The 19,577-nt window shown below is 38.2% G+C and overlaps 1 protein-coding gene across 4 annotated transcripts in view; it reads right to left on the reverse strand.

Moving 5' to 3' along the window:
• Window positions 1–19,577, reverse strand: part of MCTP1 (multiple C2 and transmembrane domain containing 1) — a 559,548-nt gene that overhangs the window by 201,579 nt on the left and 338,392 nt on the right. For 3 of the 4 annotated variants that reach the window (XM_068979294.1, XM_068979293.1, XM_068979292.1), the window contains 2 exons: window positions 11,456–11,626; window positions 8,792–8,922 (listed from right to left, as the gene is read on the reverse strand). In XM_068979294.1, the coding sequence (XP_068835395.1) occupies window positions 8,792–8,922; window positions 11,456–11,626 (302 nt within the window). Of the gene's footprint in view, window positions 1–8,791; window positions 8,923–11,455; window positions 11,627–17,787; window positions 17,866–19,577 lie in introns of all 4 variants that reach the window. The other variant, XM_068979291.1, reaches the window with a different exon arrangement.

Consider the following 19,577-nt stretch of genomic DNA (forward strand, 5'->3'; position numbering starts at 1 on the left):
TTTCCTGATTTCCATATCAAAGCTTGAAATTCTTTGCTCTTTATAAAAACTATACGCACTTACTTGGCCATGTGAAAGGAATACATCACATTTATTTGGTGACATTTCCCCCTAAGTTCAAGGAGAAAATGTTCAGTATTCTTATCACTTTTTTCTTAGCACCTTTCCATCTGCCATGCCTAAACCAGTCACCAACCCAGATAAAAGTTTTGTGATTAGCACCAGTGATGTACATGTGAGGTGCAGGAAGCAAATGTTAGGCCTATTTGGATGCATTTATGTATTTTTTAATTTAAAAATAAGACAGAAAATTAAAAAATAAAACTAGGATTCGAGCTTCATAAATATTTTATACCTGCATTCATATTGGTGGCTTGTGCATCATGTCAAATGCGACCGGCAAGTATCTCAAGTGACAGGCAGGAGCCACTTGACAGAGGAGCTGACAGTGACCCCTGAACTTGTTGACTGGCTTCCACTGAACCGCAGTCCATATGATATGTGCCCAGGGAGGTGGGTTTATAGATGATGGCATCTAGCTTTAACTGAACCAATTCTCACAAAATGGATAATGGCTTTAAAAGATACCAGTCAATTAGGACGTTGGGATTAACATATACACACTGCTGCGGTTGCTGCTGCTAAGTCGCTTCAGTCATGTCCGACTCTGCACGACCCCATAGACGGCAGCCCACCAGGCTGCCCCGTCCCTGGGATTCTCCAGGCAAGAACACTGGAGTGTTTCCTTCTCCAATGCATGAAAGTGAAAAGCGAAAGTGAAGTCACTCAGTCATGTCCGAATCTTCATGACCTGATGGACTGCAGCCTACCAGGCTCCTCTGCCCAAGGGGGTTCCCAGGCAAGAGCACTGGAGTGGGGTGCCATTGCTTTCTCCATATACACACTACTATATATAAAATAGGTAATCCACAAGGATGTACTGCATAGCACAGGGAACTTACTCAATACTCTGTAATAACGATTATGGGAAAAGAATATGAAAAAGAAAGACGTATGTATATGTATAACTGAATCATTTTGCTGTACACCTGGAACTAACACAACATTGTAAATCAACTATACTCCAATAAAACAAAAATGAAAACAATAAAAGATCCCTGTAAAGAAACTGTGGGTTGAAGATTATGCTAACTGGACAAGCATAAGTGAACAGAATGATGGACAAGAACACCCAGAGTTGACACATTTCCTCCTCGCCCAGCTCTGTGTCAGCTACATTCTGATTCTGATTTACAAACCGGGGGTGTGGCATAATCAGGTCTAACAAGAATTCCGCTAAAATCAGCTTTAAATTATCAGGAAGAATGTCTGCAACAGAAATTTATATCTCCTCTAACAAGGAACTTCTAAATGTGTGTTGTGCCCTGAAGTATTAGCTCATGATATGACGAAGCCATCGAGATAAGAGAACATTTAAAAACAAAGCCTCTATCCTTCAATAAAAAAAATCAATTAATTAAAAAACAAAATAAAACAAAATCAAAGCCTCGGGACAGGAAGACAAGCCTCTATAGGATTTCTTTTGTGGGGGAGAATTTCTAAAAACACAGTTTACATAATTTGGACCAAATTTATCAATAAAATTAGGGAACTTTTTGAGGTTTATTGTTTGAGAACTACTTACACTGGTAAAATAAATAACATGTAAGATCTCATATTATAAATCAATATGATAGATAACTCTTCAGAATCTTTGCATTTTAAAGAATTCAACAGGTAACTACTAAAGTTTTTCAAGTTTCACGATGATGCAGGTACACGCCACCTGACATTACTAAAGCTAATGCAATTACTGCTTTTCTATTGTCAGCAGTTGTCACGTCCAACTGTCTTTGGGGAGATGGATTTATCAGAGCATACTTCTATTAATACAAACTTGAGAGGTTCCCCTTCATTGCCTAGAAGGTAAGCTGCTTAACATACCCACAGTGGTGCATGGAAACAGTCTTTGGAAACTTTGTTTATCATATATAAAATACTGCAGTGAGTATAAACTTTCTGAGAAAGTCCTCAGAAGAAAAAATAGTAAGTCATGAAAGAAAATGGATTGAAATCTTAATATATTTGACTTGAGTTTACGACAAACCAAGACAAGACTCAATGACGCTCCATTCTTTATCGAAACATTACCTATCTCCCAAATGAAATATTTCACTCAGTCCCTAGTAAGGAAAATGGTGAAACACAATGATTCCATTAAAAATTCTCTTCAGTTTAGAGTTTTCTGAATAGTTATCTTGTGCTTTCAAATTAATAATAAAGCAGAGATTGCTTCTAATCTGATTTAGGTAGGAAGTAGAATAATCACTGTAGTATTTATATCACAAATAAGAATCACTGCAAATCAGAACCTATAGTGTCAAACGCTCACATGCAATGTCCTTCAATTAAGAAACATTAACTTGGTTAATATACAAAGTCAAAGGCTGTTGCCTCATTTTCCACACTGTACCTAGAGAGACGTATGTGTATGCCTACTCATTCCACATTCTCTTTCCTTTGGCATTAAATTACAGAGCCACAGATTTATTTTTATGGTCATAGCACTTGAAAGCATTTTTCTTCACCCAGAACTTGCCCATTCGGAAATAACTTTTTTTCTTATATATTAATAAGAAAAATTGTGTTAAAGTATAACTTCCTACTGAAGTTTGCATCTGTAGCACTCTGTTGCCATGGGCAGTATCAATGTCTTGGTCCTGATAGCAATCCAGCAAATAAAGTTAGGAGCAATCCACCAACCGAAAATATATGGGCACCAAATCAATGCCGCTTTAAAGATAAACAAGCATTTTGCACACTAATAAATAATGCTATAAATCTTGCTATATTGGATTGCAAATAACTCCGACCAAATGAAATTGCTTAACACGGGATTTACGTATTCTGCACGTTCATAAAAACAACTTGTTTTCTGACAGCACTCATTCTTAGCAATTTACCACAGCTGTCAGCAGCCAATTTGTTCAGATTACTGCTCTGCATAAAAGTGTAACAATCATGAGGATTTATTAGCTGATTATCGTAAAGGTGGCAGTCCTTCTTGCCTGCCAAAATGCAGGTGATCAGAAAGTTAAATAATTACTCGCAGATTAACATTATTTCACCTTCACTTGAAATCTGTAGTTCCGCGACAGGTAAAATTTGTTGTTCAAACTTGCAGTATGGTGCACACATCCAAGTGGGTTTACTGCCCACCTGGTATTTTATCAAGCACTTAATGGCTCCAGAAGATACTGAATATGAGACCACAGTGAAAGGGGCATGGATTCTAGAGTCAGGAATCCTGGATTTCAATCTCAGATAAGTTGCCTCAAATTCATACTAGCTGAGCAGTTGCTAAACCATTTGGCTATACCTCAAAAACACCTCACTTTTTGCACCTGCAAAATTGGTAAAACATGAACCACCCTTGTTTTACCCTAATATTGAGCTAAAGTACATAATAGTTCCCCTTACAGTGTAAAACATTATTATTGTTGTTGTTTCTTTCCATTTATAGTAAATTTAATTTTTTTGGTAAAATTTAACAACCAGATAGCATTAACTCATTAGACATTATGATAAAAAATTATAAATATCTTTGTAAATGGATAGGCATTTTTTTCAAATGCAACCAGTCAGTGTTTTTCAAGTACAAAGATTACTCAGACACTTTAACACTTTAATTCATTAATTCTCCCTTTTGAATTATATGCAAATCTTTCTTAATTATACTGAAACTCTATACTTTCCACTAAGACATGTAGTTCTAACCGCTGTTGCCTTAACATCTGTTGTCAAATTCTATCTACATTTATTTAGAGAAGGAAGAGCCATAATTCCAGCATTCAATCAAGCCTCAGGTGTATAAAGTTAAATCTAGCAGATACTTCTTAAGCACCTATTATTTGCCATACGCTTTTCTAGGTATTGAGGATGCCACGATGAACAACACGACTCAAAAATTCCCACCCTCATGAAGCTCACATTCTACTGATGGGAAGTAAATGATAAAATGGGCAAAATGCATAGTATGTCCAATGGTGATAGACCTTGATGCAGAGAACAAAGCAGGACAAAGGAAATGGGATGTCAAGGAAAAGAAGTTTCATTTTTACATAGAGTTGGGATGGCTGCCTCGCTGGTATCACACTTGTGCACAGATCTAAAGTAGGTGAAGAAGCTAGACAGGTGGACACGTGGAGATGGAGGGAAAGGTCCTGAGGTGGGAAGATGTCTGATGTACTTGAGAAGGAGCAAAAAGGATCCTTAAAAACAGTTAATAGACATCAATGGAACAGCATTACCCTCCACAGCCAACTTTAAATTTATTCGCCAGCTACCAGCCAACTCCCAGAAGTCTCTAACTTCTAAGTGAATAGAGACACATCTTAATTATTTCCACACATATACACACACACACACACAAAAATAATATGTGACATGATAGAGGCACCAACTATAGCTACAATGGCAACTGTATTACAATATATACATGTATTAAATCAACATGTTGTACACCTTCAATTTACATGTTTCATGTAAAATATGTTTCAATAAGTTAATTAAAAATAATTTAATATAGACATAGAATGTTGCAACAGTACTTGCAAAAGAACACAGAAGACCACGATGACACTTTTGCTCCTGTTATTTTAATCTTAGAACTCAAATGTAATTAGAAGGTAAGTCAGTTCTCTTCTAAACTATTCTAGGATCAAGGAATCCTATTATGATCTGCATTATTTCGACTGTTACCACACAACCTTCACATAAACACATGCCAGTCTACTTGCCTTCTACTTTGATCTAGTAATGTATTGTTTTTCAGCAGCAGGATGTGTGTAAAGTACAATTTAGTAAGCATAAAGTGAGTGATCAAGACCTTCAGCTGCTTTCTGGCCATCAACTAGATTGAAAATAATGGTATTTGCCACAGTCATTTCCTTTTTCTGCCACAGGCATCTTTGTTAAATTATCAGAGTATACAATGTCCATCTTTGATTATCCCAGATTCAACAATAATTCCCTTTACTATGCAAAAGGATTCAAACTGATACTCAAAAGTGGTCCTAAGAGTCTGTCTGTCTACCTGCGCTCTGTTTACTGTAAAAATTCTTGGCTCAAATTGCTTTCATAGGGAATTATATTTGATAAATGACCAAATGTGAATTTCTTTAGTGAAGCTGATGCCAGATAGTGTTAGTCACTCAGTCGTGTCCAACTCTTTTGTGACCCCATGGACTGTAGCCCACCAGGCTCCTCTGTCCATGGAGTTCTCCAGGCAAGAATACTGGGGTGGGTTGCCATTCCCTTCTCCAGGGGATCTTTCCAACAAAAATGTCACTGGAAATAAAAGTAAGTCATTCAAAATAAATGAGAGTTTCAGAAATCCTTATAATTCTTTAAAGGTACTATTTGACTCTCCATCTAAGTCAGTTTTAATCTAACCAAGATACTGGGAAGCAGAGCACACAGTTGTGTCCATCCAAGCAATAAGGGTGCTGGAGTAGGTCTCCTTGATCCTGCTTGTAAAGTTCTTCTGTGTAATAGCCATGGGCATAAAGAAGTCATCCAACAACCCATGCAGAGCCCAAGCCAGAAACGTTATGCAAGAAGGTCTGTCTAGTCAAGGCTATGGTTTTCCAGTGGTCATGTATGGATGTGAGAGTTGGACTATAGAGAAAGCTGAGCGCAGAAGAATTGATGCTTTTGAACTATAGTGTTGGAGAACACTCTTGAGAGTCCCTTGGACTGCAAGGAGATCCAACCAGTCCATCCTAAAGGAGATCAGTTCTGTGTGTTCATTGAAAGGACTGATGTTGAAGCTAAAACTCCAATACTTTGGCCACCTCATGTGAAGAGCTGACTCATTTGAAAAGACCCTGATGCTGGGAAAGATTAAAGGCAGGAGGAGAAGCGGACAACAGGATGAGATGGTTGGATGGCATCATGGACTCAATGGACATGAGTTTGGGTGGACTCCAGGAGTTGGTGATGGACAGGTAGGCCTGGCGTGCTGTGATTCATGGGGCCGCAAAGAGTTGGACATGACTGAGTGACTGAACTGAACTGAAGCACTTTCAACAACTTAAAAACAATAAGGGTGGGATACACTTCGAACTAGATAACTAGTTTATTAGAAAAGGATATGGCCCTGGATGGAAGAGAGGCACGGGAGGTATGTGGTAAGGCGTATGGAACTTCCAAGCCCTCTCGGGGCACACCAGTCCCCCAGCACCTGCGAGGACTTGCACATGTTCCCCAACCTAGAAACTCCAAAAATGGATTTCTTCTCTTTTTCCACGCTTCATGAGACCTTCTTAGCTCCCTAGTTGTCTAGAGCAATCACTATAATCTTCGGAGTGCCATTTATCACTGTTCTCTCAAAAACTGCCAGAACAGGAACAAACCCATAGAAACAAGATGAAGTGGGATACATAGGTCTACCTCTCTGCCAAACATTTCTTAAAATAACTAGGCCTGCCCTTGAAGAATCTGTAATATTATCAAGTGAGGAAAAGGGAAAAGTCAGTGAAAATGAGCTGAGAGGACTTTCCCAGTGGTACAGTGGATAAGATTCTACCTGCCAATGCAGGGGACGTGGTTTGATCCCTGATCTTGGGAGATTCCACATTCCACAGGGCAACTAAGCCCGCACACTGCAAGTATTCAAGCCCATGCGCCTACAGCCTCTGCTCTGACACAAGAGAATCCTCCGCAATCAGAAGCCCACGCACTGCAATAAAAAGGAGCTCCCACTCCCTGGAGCTAGAGAAAGCCCGCACGCAGCAATGAAGACCCAGCACAACCACCAATTTAAACAATGGGCTTAGAAATTTTCATCATTTCCAAATTTGGAGATTCCTCTCAAAGAAAGAAGAGTGGTTAAAGGGGTAAATGTTATCAGGGAAAAAAAATGGAAAATAGGATAAGAAGGACTTCATGGAGTGCGGACCCAGAAGTACAAGAAGCCAATACATTTTATGATTTATGTCATGATTTTACTCATATAAGAAAATTCGAATACGAAGCAATGAGATTGAGGTAGTGAGTTACACATGGCAGTCATTCTGATGGTCATCGAATAGAGCTAATGTTGCTAAAAATTATGAAAATGAATGAATTATTCAAGGAATAAGTAGAACAGTATCTACTCAAAATAGCTCATAGCATATTGAGGGAAAAAGAAACAGACGTATTCATAATAAAATGCATTCTGTGTATGAACAGATCTTTACTGTTACTTAAGCTTTCCCTTTCACTTTTCACTTTCATGCATTGGAGAAGGAAATGGCAACCCACTCCAGTGTTCTTGCCTAGAGAATCCCAGGGACAGGGGAGCCTGGTGGGCTGCTGTCTGTGGGGCTGCACAGAGTTGGACACGACTGAAGCGACTTAGCAGCAGCAGCAGCAAGCTAGTGGTACAGCCCAAAGAGAACTAGATAAAACATTAAGAAGAGGGAAAAAAACATGCACTAAAGGCTTGTCATTTAAAAAGGGTTGAAATGTAACATGGCATAAGATTAGTGGTGTTTTTCTAGTTCCATTTGTAAGTAAAATATTAAAGGTTAACTGAAGCTCATCTTTGACCTCTCATCCTGTAATCCTATGAAGAAAACTATTGTTTAAAACATATTTCTTAGAATAGGAAAAAGACAAAAAGATACATATGTTGGGTTGGATTCCTGTGTTTTGCTCCCCTAGTGTAAAATCCTCTTTATTATTACTAGTATGTGTGCCTTTCTTCAGGTTGTATGTTTAGAGACCTGGAAACCACGTGAACTACAATGAAGGAAGAAGTTTTTAAACTAACAAGTTCTTCTGTACACTGTGTTTTATCTCAGTATTGACATTTCAATATGTTTTGCTATAAAGACACATATATGTAACTACTGAAAATACAAAAATAGGTGTAAAAGTAAGAAAACAATCATATAATTCAGTTTTTCAAAATAAGCTTGTCTTGATGCTGAAGCTGAAGCTCCAATACTTTGGCCACCTGATGGGAAGAGCTGACTCGTTGGAAAAGACCCCGATGCTGGGAAAGGTTGAAGGCAGGAGGAGAAGAGGACGACAGAGGATGAGACGGTTGGATGGCATCACCGACTCAACAGACATGAGTTTGAGTAAGCTCCGGGAGTTGGTGATGGACAGGGAGGCCTGGCGTGCTGAGGTCCATGGGGTCACAAGAGTTAGACGTGACTGAACTGAACTGTGCAGAGATGTCATCCAAGCCTCAGAATATTCTTTTCTTCACGGCATTATCAGATTAACATGGATCTGCCTCACCTACACACTTCCTTCACTAACACTTGAACTCCTGGGAGATTTGTGAACTCCTAGGAGATTATCAAGATTCTCTACTTTGCAGGGAGCTGGATGAAACAACACATTTTACGGTCACAATATGCTTTATGAAAAGCGATATTATCTCTGATTACTTTGCACACTATGAATATGCTCTTTGTTCCTTTTAAGCATTGTACATCAAAGGAGATTCCTCTTTCTCAACTCCTGTAATGTTCATGCACAATGTCCCCAACATAGGGAGAAAATTCCTGGATATCAAATTCAAGTAGCCTGTCCATCAACTGGTCAAAACTGCCACCTACTGGTCAGTCTTCAAAATCTATTTTTCAGTTCACCCAAGCCTTGCTTTCCCATGGTAAGATCCCTTGCTTCGAAACAGTGAAGATCAGTTATAATACCAGACTTAGACTAAATTTTTTTTAAAAAAAAAACTTACCCTCTCTAGGATGAATCAAAAATACCAAGTTGCACAAACCTGCCAATAAAGTCGTCCCTTTTCCCAGCATCTTTGTCCCAGGCAGTGATATCAATGATCCCTCCTCTTTCTTCATAGAGATGAAAATCAAATTGTTCCCTCCACTGAGGATTCAGTGTTTTGGGCATAATCTGGAAAAACCAAAATGTCATTACTATCTCATCAGTATCAGTCTTAAAAAATGCAACTTGAGACATAAATCAAACTTTAGGTACTACCTAGAAAAGCATGTGAGATTTGAATGAGAGCTTCCAGAAATGACGGACAATAGATGTCAGCGTTTTTACTGCATATGCTCTGAAAGAACTCAAAAAGACATGTCCTAAAGACCAAGAGGCACCTTCTCCTCATCATGAACAATAGATGAGAGACACAAATTATATAGAAAGGGCAAACAGTCTCTAAGTGAAGTAGCTCACTCAGATAACAGCACTTGTTTTACATAACCAGCTAATGCATGAAGATATAACTCAAAGCCTGTGATCTTACAGAAAAGGGAGATGAGCATTTCGAGAGTTTCTTTCCCCCCCACTCCCCCTTACTTCCATCTTACATAGAATTCAAACAGAATGGTGAAGAAAATGGACAACGAAGTTCTGTAGGAGGGGGGAAAAGTAAGTTTTTGGTGGCCAGGCAAACTTTTACCTTAGAATGACAACACTGATGTATCACCCCCATTTTATACATGGAGAAACCAAGACCTGAAGTTTAAGTGAGGCCACAGTCATTGTTTTAATAGCTAGATTATAACTCAAGTCTTTGATTAGAGTTTCAGATCTCTTGCCCCAAAGCGCTATGCCAAAAATGCTTGTGAATTAATATGAGCGTGTGTGTGTGTGTGTGTAATCTCCATGTTGCATACACAAGAAGGATATCAGATGTGCAATTTTGTACCTTCAAGTATTTAGATAAGACAGCTGGAGAAATCAATGAATAAAGTGACCCAATACTGATGTGTTTTAAATTTCACTCCTCATTGGGCTGCACAACATTCATTCATATTTGTTTCTCTATTCTTTCTTTTTAGCAGGAGGGCCTGTAGTGGTCTTTTCTCTTTTTAATGTATGAGAGACAGATCTTCAGATGTAAAGACTTTGAAAGCAATGAAGTATGTTATGTGCAGAGGTAATGCAAATGAATCACAATTTTTAAAGTTCATAATCTGAAATTAATCTGCAATACATCATGGGAAGAAAGAGCAGAGAGAGACACGTGTCCATAGCTGGGTTTCATATTTCACACCTAAAGAGCAGAACTATAAAAATAAGTAATGTTTTAAGCCTATCAGAACATGGAAATAATGTTAATTGATAAAGGACAAGATGAAAGTGGTCATAGGTATCATTTTAGGGAATCAGTACTTTCTTTAGAGTGTTATTATTAAGCCCAATGCAGAAAAAAAAAGATGACACTGGATGGATACTATGATAATTCAAATGTCTCATAACTGGGTTCAGATGAACTCCTGCAGTGTTTGGGGGAGTGGACTGTTTTACTTGTTTGGCCCAAAAAAAGCCTAGGCTTTCAGTTTATTAGGATTGTCTTCTCCATATGATTTCCTATAGGTCAGAAGTGATGTCTTCCCCTTCAGTGGGAACACTCAACAAGGTGACCCATCAGCCTGCTAACAAATCACTCTGTGGTATTTCTAACTGTCTACATCACTGATGAGAAGTCCCTGGGCCAAAAGGAACCTGGGCAGGCTGTTGATGAAACAGTCACAAAAATTGTATGCAAAGGTGAAGATATTCCCAAAGGCGAAAGTGATTTTTAATACAAGATGGATGTAATCAATTATCCCAAGCTATCAATGCATACTAGCTGGAGAAGCTGATCATTCAAGAGGTTGTGTTTAGATATAACCCAGATAAATGTAACTGTCACATATAGACAACTATGACCTTCACTAATTATTACTACTTCTGTTAATAACGAGTATTTAATATGTTATTAATAATAATATGTGTTATTACACAAAGTGTTTACTCTTCCCCTTCCTTCAGCTACTACAATTGATTATTTATTTGGGCAAAGCAATATTTTAAACCCTTTACATACTTGACGTATAGTATCCCATCTTCTCAATAACTTTATTAGGTAGGCAGTATTTTCCTTCTCATTCTCACAGATGAGGAAATGGGAGTATGGAAAGGCAAAGTAACTTGGCTGTAGTGGCAGCAGAAGCTTGGCCCTTTGATTTCTGAATAAAGTTTTAAAGCCCTGCAATCTTCATCAATGTAAGTCAGTTTGAATAAAATGGTTCAGAGTACTGAGTGCTGCATGAAGATTCTTACTGCACGTCAGATGATGCTGTTTGCAGTTAGTGTGCTAGTATCAGACGCAGCCAACACTCTCTGAGCATTTTATGCTCCAGGCATTGACTTGGGCTTGCTCCAGCCTTTTTTTTTTTTCCCAAAAGATAGTTTCTAGTATTATTCTGTGTGATAGATGAAGACATTGAGACAGAGAGAAACAGTTTACCAAAGGTCACATAGAACAAAAAGAAATGCAATACAATTGCTGATCCTGTTTCCTGACATAATGTTCAAATGTGGTTCTGTAAAGCATTAAAAAGTGCCCAGTGTTCTCATGTCTCAAAGAATGTGGCTATTAACCAACCACTGCCTTCCAAGCACTGACGGGAACACAAAAGAGATAGGTCACCTTGCTCTTGTACTTTTGATGCCCAAGTCGGAACTTCACATAGGGGTCACTCAACCCGTTTGAATCCATCGCCTTGAGGTCTCGCCCTTCAATCAATGTGATGCTGACGATTCCTCTCCACAGGTGTGATTTTCTGTGTACGTCTGACAGACGTAAACTTTGAGTCTGAAACTTGTGGTGAAGGAAAACAGAATTAGCTTATTGTGCTTTAAACCAAAACACCACATTTGGCATGACCCTTTCCTCTGTTGCTATAGTTTTTCAAAAATAAAAAACAGGCAGTTACAGGTTTTTGAAATTAAAAATAATTAATAGATTATTATTTAATAATTATATAATCAATACTGATGAAACGATCATCTCATAAATTTAAGGTTGCTGTTTAAAGAGGTGTGTATTCAAAATAAAGTTTAGTTTTCAACTCAGAATTACAAGCAGATGCTTGAAGACTATCGAAGAATATTTGCACGTGTCAAATATGCTTGTGTTTAAATATGTACAAATATATAAATATAAAAGGCCTCACCCACACTGTGATATGTAATTTTTAATTGGTGGCAGTTTTTTTCTGTATCAGCTGCTTCAAAGTTTTCATTATTACAAATCATAATAAACACAGCTAGCAATTGTCAGTAATGATTTTTAAAATATTTTTTTCATCTTACAAAAGGATTTTACAGGTGGTTTTTAGTTCTAAGATTAGTTTTAAGTTCTATTCAAGCAATTTAAAAGCTTTTTTATTTCTACAAGAGAAAATAACTGAGTTTCAGCTCACTAAAAAACTAAGGTATAATAGAACAGAATAAACTCAATATTCCTCCTAAGATGTCTTGCTTATGCCTGAAACTTTTATTACAAAATTTTAAAATTACTTATGTGATTTATATTGGCAGGTATATGTTTCTGGATTTATTTATCACTTTAGTATTTGAACACTTTCTTTAATAATTTTCAGTTGCTCAATTCTAAGACAATATTCAAATCAGTGGACAAATTCAAAATTTTTAAAAATCAGCAAATCTAAAAATGGCCACATAATCTCTTTGAACTAAACAGCATATAAAACAAACCAGAAAAAGTAGCTAAAATATTAAAGACCTTTTCAATCTGGATTCAAAACCAAGAAGTCTCATAAAAATTGCTATATTTTTCATGTTGTTAAGCACATTTTCTTCACTTATAGTCATTTCATGAAGAAATTCAATGTTTCTTCCAGTCTCAAAGTACTACACTAAATTATGGATTATCTCTATTTCTGGTCTAATTCCTTCTACATTAAAGTTATAGTCTATTTTTTATAATTCCCCCTCTCACTCTGAATTCTTACTTTTTTCCTATACCACAGCAATGCCATAGCCATTTTTATCTATCATCAAAAGTCATGCATTTTAGGATGCTTATTGGGAAAATGAAAACTACATTCTTCAAAAGATAATACTTTTAATATTTGAACATTTCCATGGAAATCTTTCTAAATCACATTGTACCAGTAAAGTTTGAACAACTCCGCCTTATTAATATCAATGCAAGGCTTTGCCTACACATCCCTCACCTCCATGAGCAATGTCACCTGTGTTCTGAAGAGAAATCGAGGTTACATGGAGCACCTGTACCTTCCACAGGACTCCATACTCCACCTCAGTGAAGCCCCTCTGCTCCCATCTGATTTATCCATAGGGTTACCTCATCGATTTTCTTTGAACCAAGGATTTCTCAGATTAAAATAATTGTTCAGAATTCACTGCACCAAATAATCTTCAAGTTTTCGTTTATTCTATGATTTCATGCTACTTATTTTATATAGTGCAGCAATCGATTTCAGTATCTGTCTGCCTGTCTGTCTACCTATCTATCTATCTATCTATTTCTGCTGCTACTGAGACCACAGCAGACTCTAAAGAATCAAGTTTTCAACTCGGGGACTGAAATTTTTGTTAAGGAGCATTAGTAGCAAAGAAGGAAACAAACTTTTGGCAAGTAAGAAGAACCAGTTATCTTAGCAAAGACCAAGCAGTTAAAAACTATTTATTTATATAGAGCTTCAGAATTTGAAAGTGCATATATATACATTATATACTTTGGTTTCCACTAAGAGTCTATGAAGCAGAAAGGCAAGTACTGCTATTTTCATTTTACTGATGAGGGATTTGAGGCTCAGAGTGGTTGGCCTAATAAATGATGGATATGTGACTAGAACCAGTATTTCTGACCTTTATTTCTGAGCTTCTTCCAATATTTGTCATTAGGGCAGAGACTCTCCGCAACGTTTAAAAGTAATCATGATTTAAATATATAGTTACTATAATTGGTGCTCTCCAGTTAAGGTGAGTTGATTACATTTGAAACAACATTCCGGTCTACGTTTTCCTACATGGCTAATACATGACATCGCCTTCTACTTCTCTGCCGTATAAGCACATGTAGTCATACTTACAATGTTCCAGCTTGCAGATGGATATTCTTAGGACATTTTGTACACACTCTAGCAGCACAAGTCATATGCTGCGGTCGTCAAATAACAGTTGGGTACGATCCAGGTTACAAAGCAACTCTGGTTAGCAATGTTAAGTTAGGTTCTTAAATGGTACTATGTCTGAAACACTTTCTTGCATGCTCCTCTTGACATGAGAACATGAATCTTTTAAGATGAAAAGGAATGCTTTCCATAGAATTCATCATGCTTTCAGAAAAACAGAATGAACTTCATGGAGGCTTTACCTAGTGCCACTGCTGCAAAATCACTTCAGTCGTGTCCGACTCTGTGCGACCCCACAGACGGCAGCCCACCAGGCTCCCCCGTCCCTGGGATTCTCCAGGCAAGAACACTGGAGTGGGTTGCCATTTCCTTCTCCAATGCATGAAAGTGAAAAGTGAAAGTGAAGTCACTCAGTCGTGTCCGACCCTTAGCGACCCCATGGACTGCAGCCTTCCAGGCTCCTCCTTCCATGGGATTTTCCAGGCAAGAGTACTGGAGTGGGGTGCCATTGCCTTCTCCATAGTGCCACTAGTTGTTAGCAAATGCGCTTCTATAACCTGGAGGAACATTCCCAAAATGACTTGAGAAGCTAAGGGGTAGAGGAGGGAGACAATTTCTTAACAAAAACGGGGCTAATGAATGTGCAAATTAAAGCAACCTGTATAAAAACCTAAAAGAAAAACAAAGGGGGGAGGTCTAAAGACATACTAACCTAATATCATTTTTAAAGTGATTTTTTTTCAATATTTATTTTGTTAAATGGTTATTTTCTAAATAGAGACTTTGTAATTTAGCTGTGATTTGACTAACTGCATAGTCATAAAGGAGCTTCCCTCATAGCTCAGTCAGTAAAGAGTCTGCCTGCAACGCAGGAGATCCGGCTTTGATTCCTGGGTCAGGAAGATTTCCTGGAGCAGGAAATGGCAACCCACTCCAGTTACCTTGCCTGGAGAATCCCACGGACAAAGGAGCCTGGCGGGCAACAGTCCATGAGGTTGCAAGAGTTGGGCCTGACTGAGCGACTATGCACACAGAGTCATACAACAGGTAAATATTTAGCCTATATTTGCATAATAGGAACTTGAAATAAAATTACAAGGTAAAGAGGGAAGATATAAACTTAGGCTTTGTTGTTGTTCAGTCGCTCAGTCATGTCTGACTCTTTGTGACCCCATAGACTGTAGCACACCAGGCTTCCCTGTTCCTTCACCATCTCCCGGAGCTTGCTCAAACTCATGTCCATTGAGTCAGTGATACCATCCAACCATCTCATCCTCTGTCGTCCCCTTCTCCTCCTGCTTTCAGTCTTTCCCAGCAACAGGGTCTTTTTCAATGAGTCATCTCTTTTCATCAGGTGGTCAAAGTATTGGAGCTTTAGCATTAGTCCTTCCAAAGAATATTCAGTATTGATTTCCTTTAGGATTGACTGGTTTGATCTCCTTGCAGTCCAAGGGACTCTCACAAGTCTTCTCCAACACCACAGTTCAAAAGTGTCAGTTCTTTGGCACTCAGCCTTCTTTATGGTCTAACTTTCACATGCATACACGATTACTGGAAAAATCATGGCTTTGACTATACAGAACTTTGTTGGCATGTATTAAAATGTCTCTGCTTTTTAATATGCTATCTAGGTTTATCATTGCTTTTCTTCCAAGGAGCAAGTGTCTTTAAATTTCATGGCTGCATTGACAATCTGTAGTGATTTTGGAGCCCAAGAAAATAAAGTTTGTCACTGTTTCCATTATTTCCACATCTATTTGCCATAAAGTGATGGGACTGGATGTCATGATCTTATTTTTTGAATGTTGAGCTTTAAGCCAGCTTTTTCACTCTACTCTTTCACCTTCATCAAGAGGCTCTTTAGTTCTTCTTCACTTTCTGCCATAAGGGTGGTGTCATCTATGTATCTGAGGTTACTGATATTTCTCCCGGCAATGTTGATTCCAGCTTGTGCTTCATCCAGCATGGTATTTCTCATGATGTACTCTGCATAGAAGTTAAATAAGCAGGGTGACAATATACAGCCTTGATGTACTCCTTTCCCAATACCAAACCAGTCCATTGTTCCATGTCCAGTTCTAATTGTTGCTTCTTGACCTGCATACAGGTTTCTCAGGAGGCAGGTGAGATGCTCTGGTATTCCCACCTCTTTAAGAATTTAAACTCAGGCTACTAGTAGGAAAAGAGACAAGGGCTTAGCACAAGTGGCTACTTGCATCATCCTAGCAATTTCTGACTATGTGACTTGGGCACATTCCTCCCTCTCTGGACCTCAGTTTTCTTACCTATGGATTCTAGATGGTACACCAGGCCCTGATGGACTAAGAGCACCTCTCTCTGTGTGTCTGATGGGGGTGGTCAGGGGGGTGTGTTGGGGGCCTGAATGGTAAAAAGTACATTCCATAAACAAAGGTTTTATCCACTTAAGATAGTTTTGTTGACTTTTTACATCAAAGTTTCAGGGGAACTTTGTTCACTGGGGAACAACTGGAAAGCTACAACTAAAACAAGCAAAATTTTTAAAAGCAGTAGCTTTAATACTCCCCGTGGTAGCCTCTGAATCATTTGCTTCTCTGTTTTAAGCTTCCTTCTTCCATACAACAAAGTTCTCCAAGTGTGGTCCACAGACCAATGGCATCAGTGTCACCCAGGAACTTGTTAGAAACTCAGATTCCTTAGTTCCTTCCCAGAACAATGGAGCCATCAGCTCTGGGGGTGAGGCCCATTGCTCTGGTGTAACCGGTCCTCACTGGAGGGGTTCTGATGCACACTGAAGTATGAGAACAGCCCCCTCCCATTTTAAAAGTTCCAAGGTACATGTGCACTGGGATTCTCCTATATTCTAACAACTACTATTCATTACTATAATTGCAGACATCCATTCTCTGACATGGATGCTATAAATGCTAATTAAAGTCCTTCTTTAGTCCTGCTTCTAAAATCACTGATTAGGAAAGCACATTGGTCTGGATATTTGGAGCATTTAAAAAGAAAAGTGGGAGGTCCCTGAGAAATTATATGGTTCATTTATTATTTCCTTTGCTAATGATTGTTCTAATAGGATATATCTACATAATACATACTAACTGAATGATTGATAACCAGTCAACCAACAATTACTCATTGAGCACCTAAAGGACAAGGAATGTTAAATATATCTAAGAAACCTCTCAGTAAAACCAACATATTACAGTGGGTTCTTATCATCTAAGCTAATGTTTTCAACTACATCCTTATTGAAATAGGACTCAGTTAGAGGAGGGAAAGCAAAAAGGAAGGAAGAATAAAAAGGAAAACCAACCCAGCTTCGAAGCAAAGCACCAGTTCCATAAAAGGAAGACGTACTCTTTGAACCTTTAAAGCAGTAATGCCAAAGTTTTTGTGGGCAATTTGTTGAAATCACCAGCCCCACCTCCTGGATGTGATTCAGTTCTTTTGGGCAGCGCTTCATGTGTTTCTCCTACATACGCACCATGTGATTCTTCTGTACAATGAAGTTGGAGATCCATTCTTATAAGGAATATCCATCCAAGTTCATATTTAATAAAGAATATCAAGATACCAGGTGACAATGTAAATTTCAAAGTCTAAAGTAATTAGTCAATGACATGTAAGTAAGCCTTTTGAATTAGCGAGCTGGCATTTAAACAGAGTATTAGTTTATTTTTTATTTAAACAGAGTATTAGTTTATGTACATTATGCCTTGAAAACGAATTCAAGATTTCAACCCCTTTTCATACACATAAAAGATGTTAGGATAGGGGATGGTTTTAGAAGAGTAAGTCAGCCATGAGAGTTCACAGCTCATGCAAGCTCAGAAGAAAAGAAGAAAATAAACAAACTGGTTGAACTTACTTGTGCATTTTGGTAATGAGCACTCTGAAGCTCTGCTTTGCAGAAGCCCAGGACAGGAAGAGCAGGCCTGCCACATGTCTGGGATGGAAATGAATGATCAGAGCCACAGGGGAAATCCTTGGGCAACTCTCAACACCTCATGTCAGTCAGAGTTTAGCATCACTCCAGCAAAAAATTATTTGAAAGAAATATGTATTTGCATCTGAAGTCACGGTCAGAAAATGTCTCCTAGCACAATGAAGACAAATGCCAAGGCAACAATAGTTTCCAGCCACCATTTTCCTTAGTAACATTACGCTGTAATGGTCAAGGAAATAAAGGACAGATTATATGGTGATAGATCCCGCTTGAGTGGTTTCAGGGTTTTGTTGACAGGTATAGCAGAGAAAAGAAGTAGAGCAGGAGAAGTCATAGAAAAAATAATTTCCCCAAGTCTGTTGGCCTCAAATTTTTGGAGACTTTTTCCAATGTCAAAATGGTGATAAACTTCCAGGAGAATAAATGTTGCATGGACACACAATAACTATGATCACAGTAACTGCATCCCACGTGTGAATCTCTTTTAATATTTAAAGAGATAATTCTAAAGTAAGAGAAATTTTGCCCCACGTAACACTTGTTTTGCTGTCTTTGCTGCTAAAAAAAACAAACCCAAAGTTCCCTTCACTACCAAGACCAATTCCAACGAGAGGTGGATAGAAAAGATAGAGCTAAACAAGAAAAAATGGAAAGAAATTATCATGGCGGAGCTAAAAGTTTCTGTTAAATGAATTCTAGAGCAGCTGGATAGTATTATGATGAGAGTCATCAGCTTTACTAATATCAACAAGGAGGACTGAATTAGGTTAGTTCACAAAAAGAAATCAAGATGTGTTGAGCAGCTATTAAGTGCTGGAGTTTTCACAATCTAGTGTTTTTCACGACAAGTATTTTTAAGGTACAGAAACTGAGGAATAGAGAAGATAAATACCCTGCTGCTGCTGCTGCTGGTAAGTCGCTTTAGTCATGTCCGACTCTGTGTGACCCCATAAACGACAGCCTACCAGGCAAGAATACTGGAGTGGGTTGCCATTTCCAACGCATGAAATTGAAAAGTGAAAGTGAAGTCACTCAGTTGTGTCCGACTCTTCACGACTTCATGGACTGCAGGCTACCAGGCTCCTCCGTCCAAGGGAGTTTCCAGGCAAGAGTACTGGAGTGGGGCGCCATTGCCTTCTCCGGATAAATACCCTACCTAATGCCAAATGACTAAAGATTGGCAAAGCAGAGATTTTAATTTGGAATTGCCGATAATTAATTTTTTATTTTTCCCACTACATCTCAATTTTTGGACAGAGTCTAATAAGTTCAACACAAAAATGCATTTAGTTTGTATAGGATTTATTGAAACACTTTGACTTATATTTAGATGAAATACATCCTTGGGTATAGGTTATTAAGAAGGGCTAATCGAGGGCTTAAATAAAGAAAAAAATTTCAAGAGGTGATACCTCTAGCATATGTTAAGTAAAAGCAGTGGAGAGTTAGCTGCACTCCATCACAAATTATAGCCTCATTAAAAAGGCAGTGAAGTTGTAGAGTTTTGCATATAAATTAAGACTATCTCTAAATTCTAATTTTCATGAATAAAGTTTACTAAATCTGTTCCTTAAAAAATTGGATCACTAATAATAAATTCCTATTATTCTAGATCCTGATTAAAACAGAGAACCAAACCAAAATAAGTCTAGTTAGACTTAACATGTGGCTAAAGGGACACTCAGTTGTACCAACCTGCTCCCTGTTGTGTG

Source organism: Capricornis sumatraensis, chromosome 9 (assembly GCF_032405125.1).
Source record: "Capricornis sumatraensis isolate serow.1 chromosome 9, serow.2, whole genome shotgun sequence".
In the NCBI taxonomy this organism is placed as follows: Eukaryota; Metazoa; Chordata; class Mammalia; order Artiodactyla; family Bovidae; genus Capricornis; species Capricornis sumatraensis.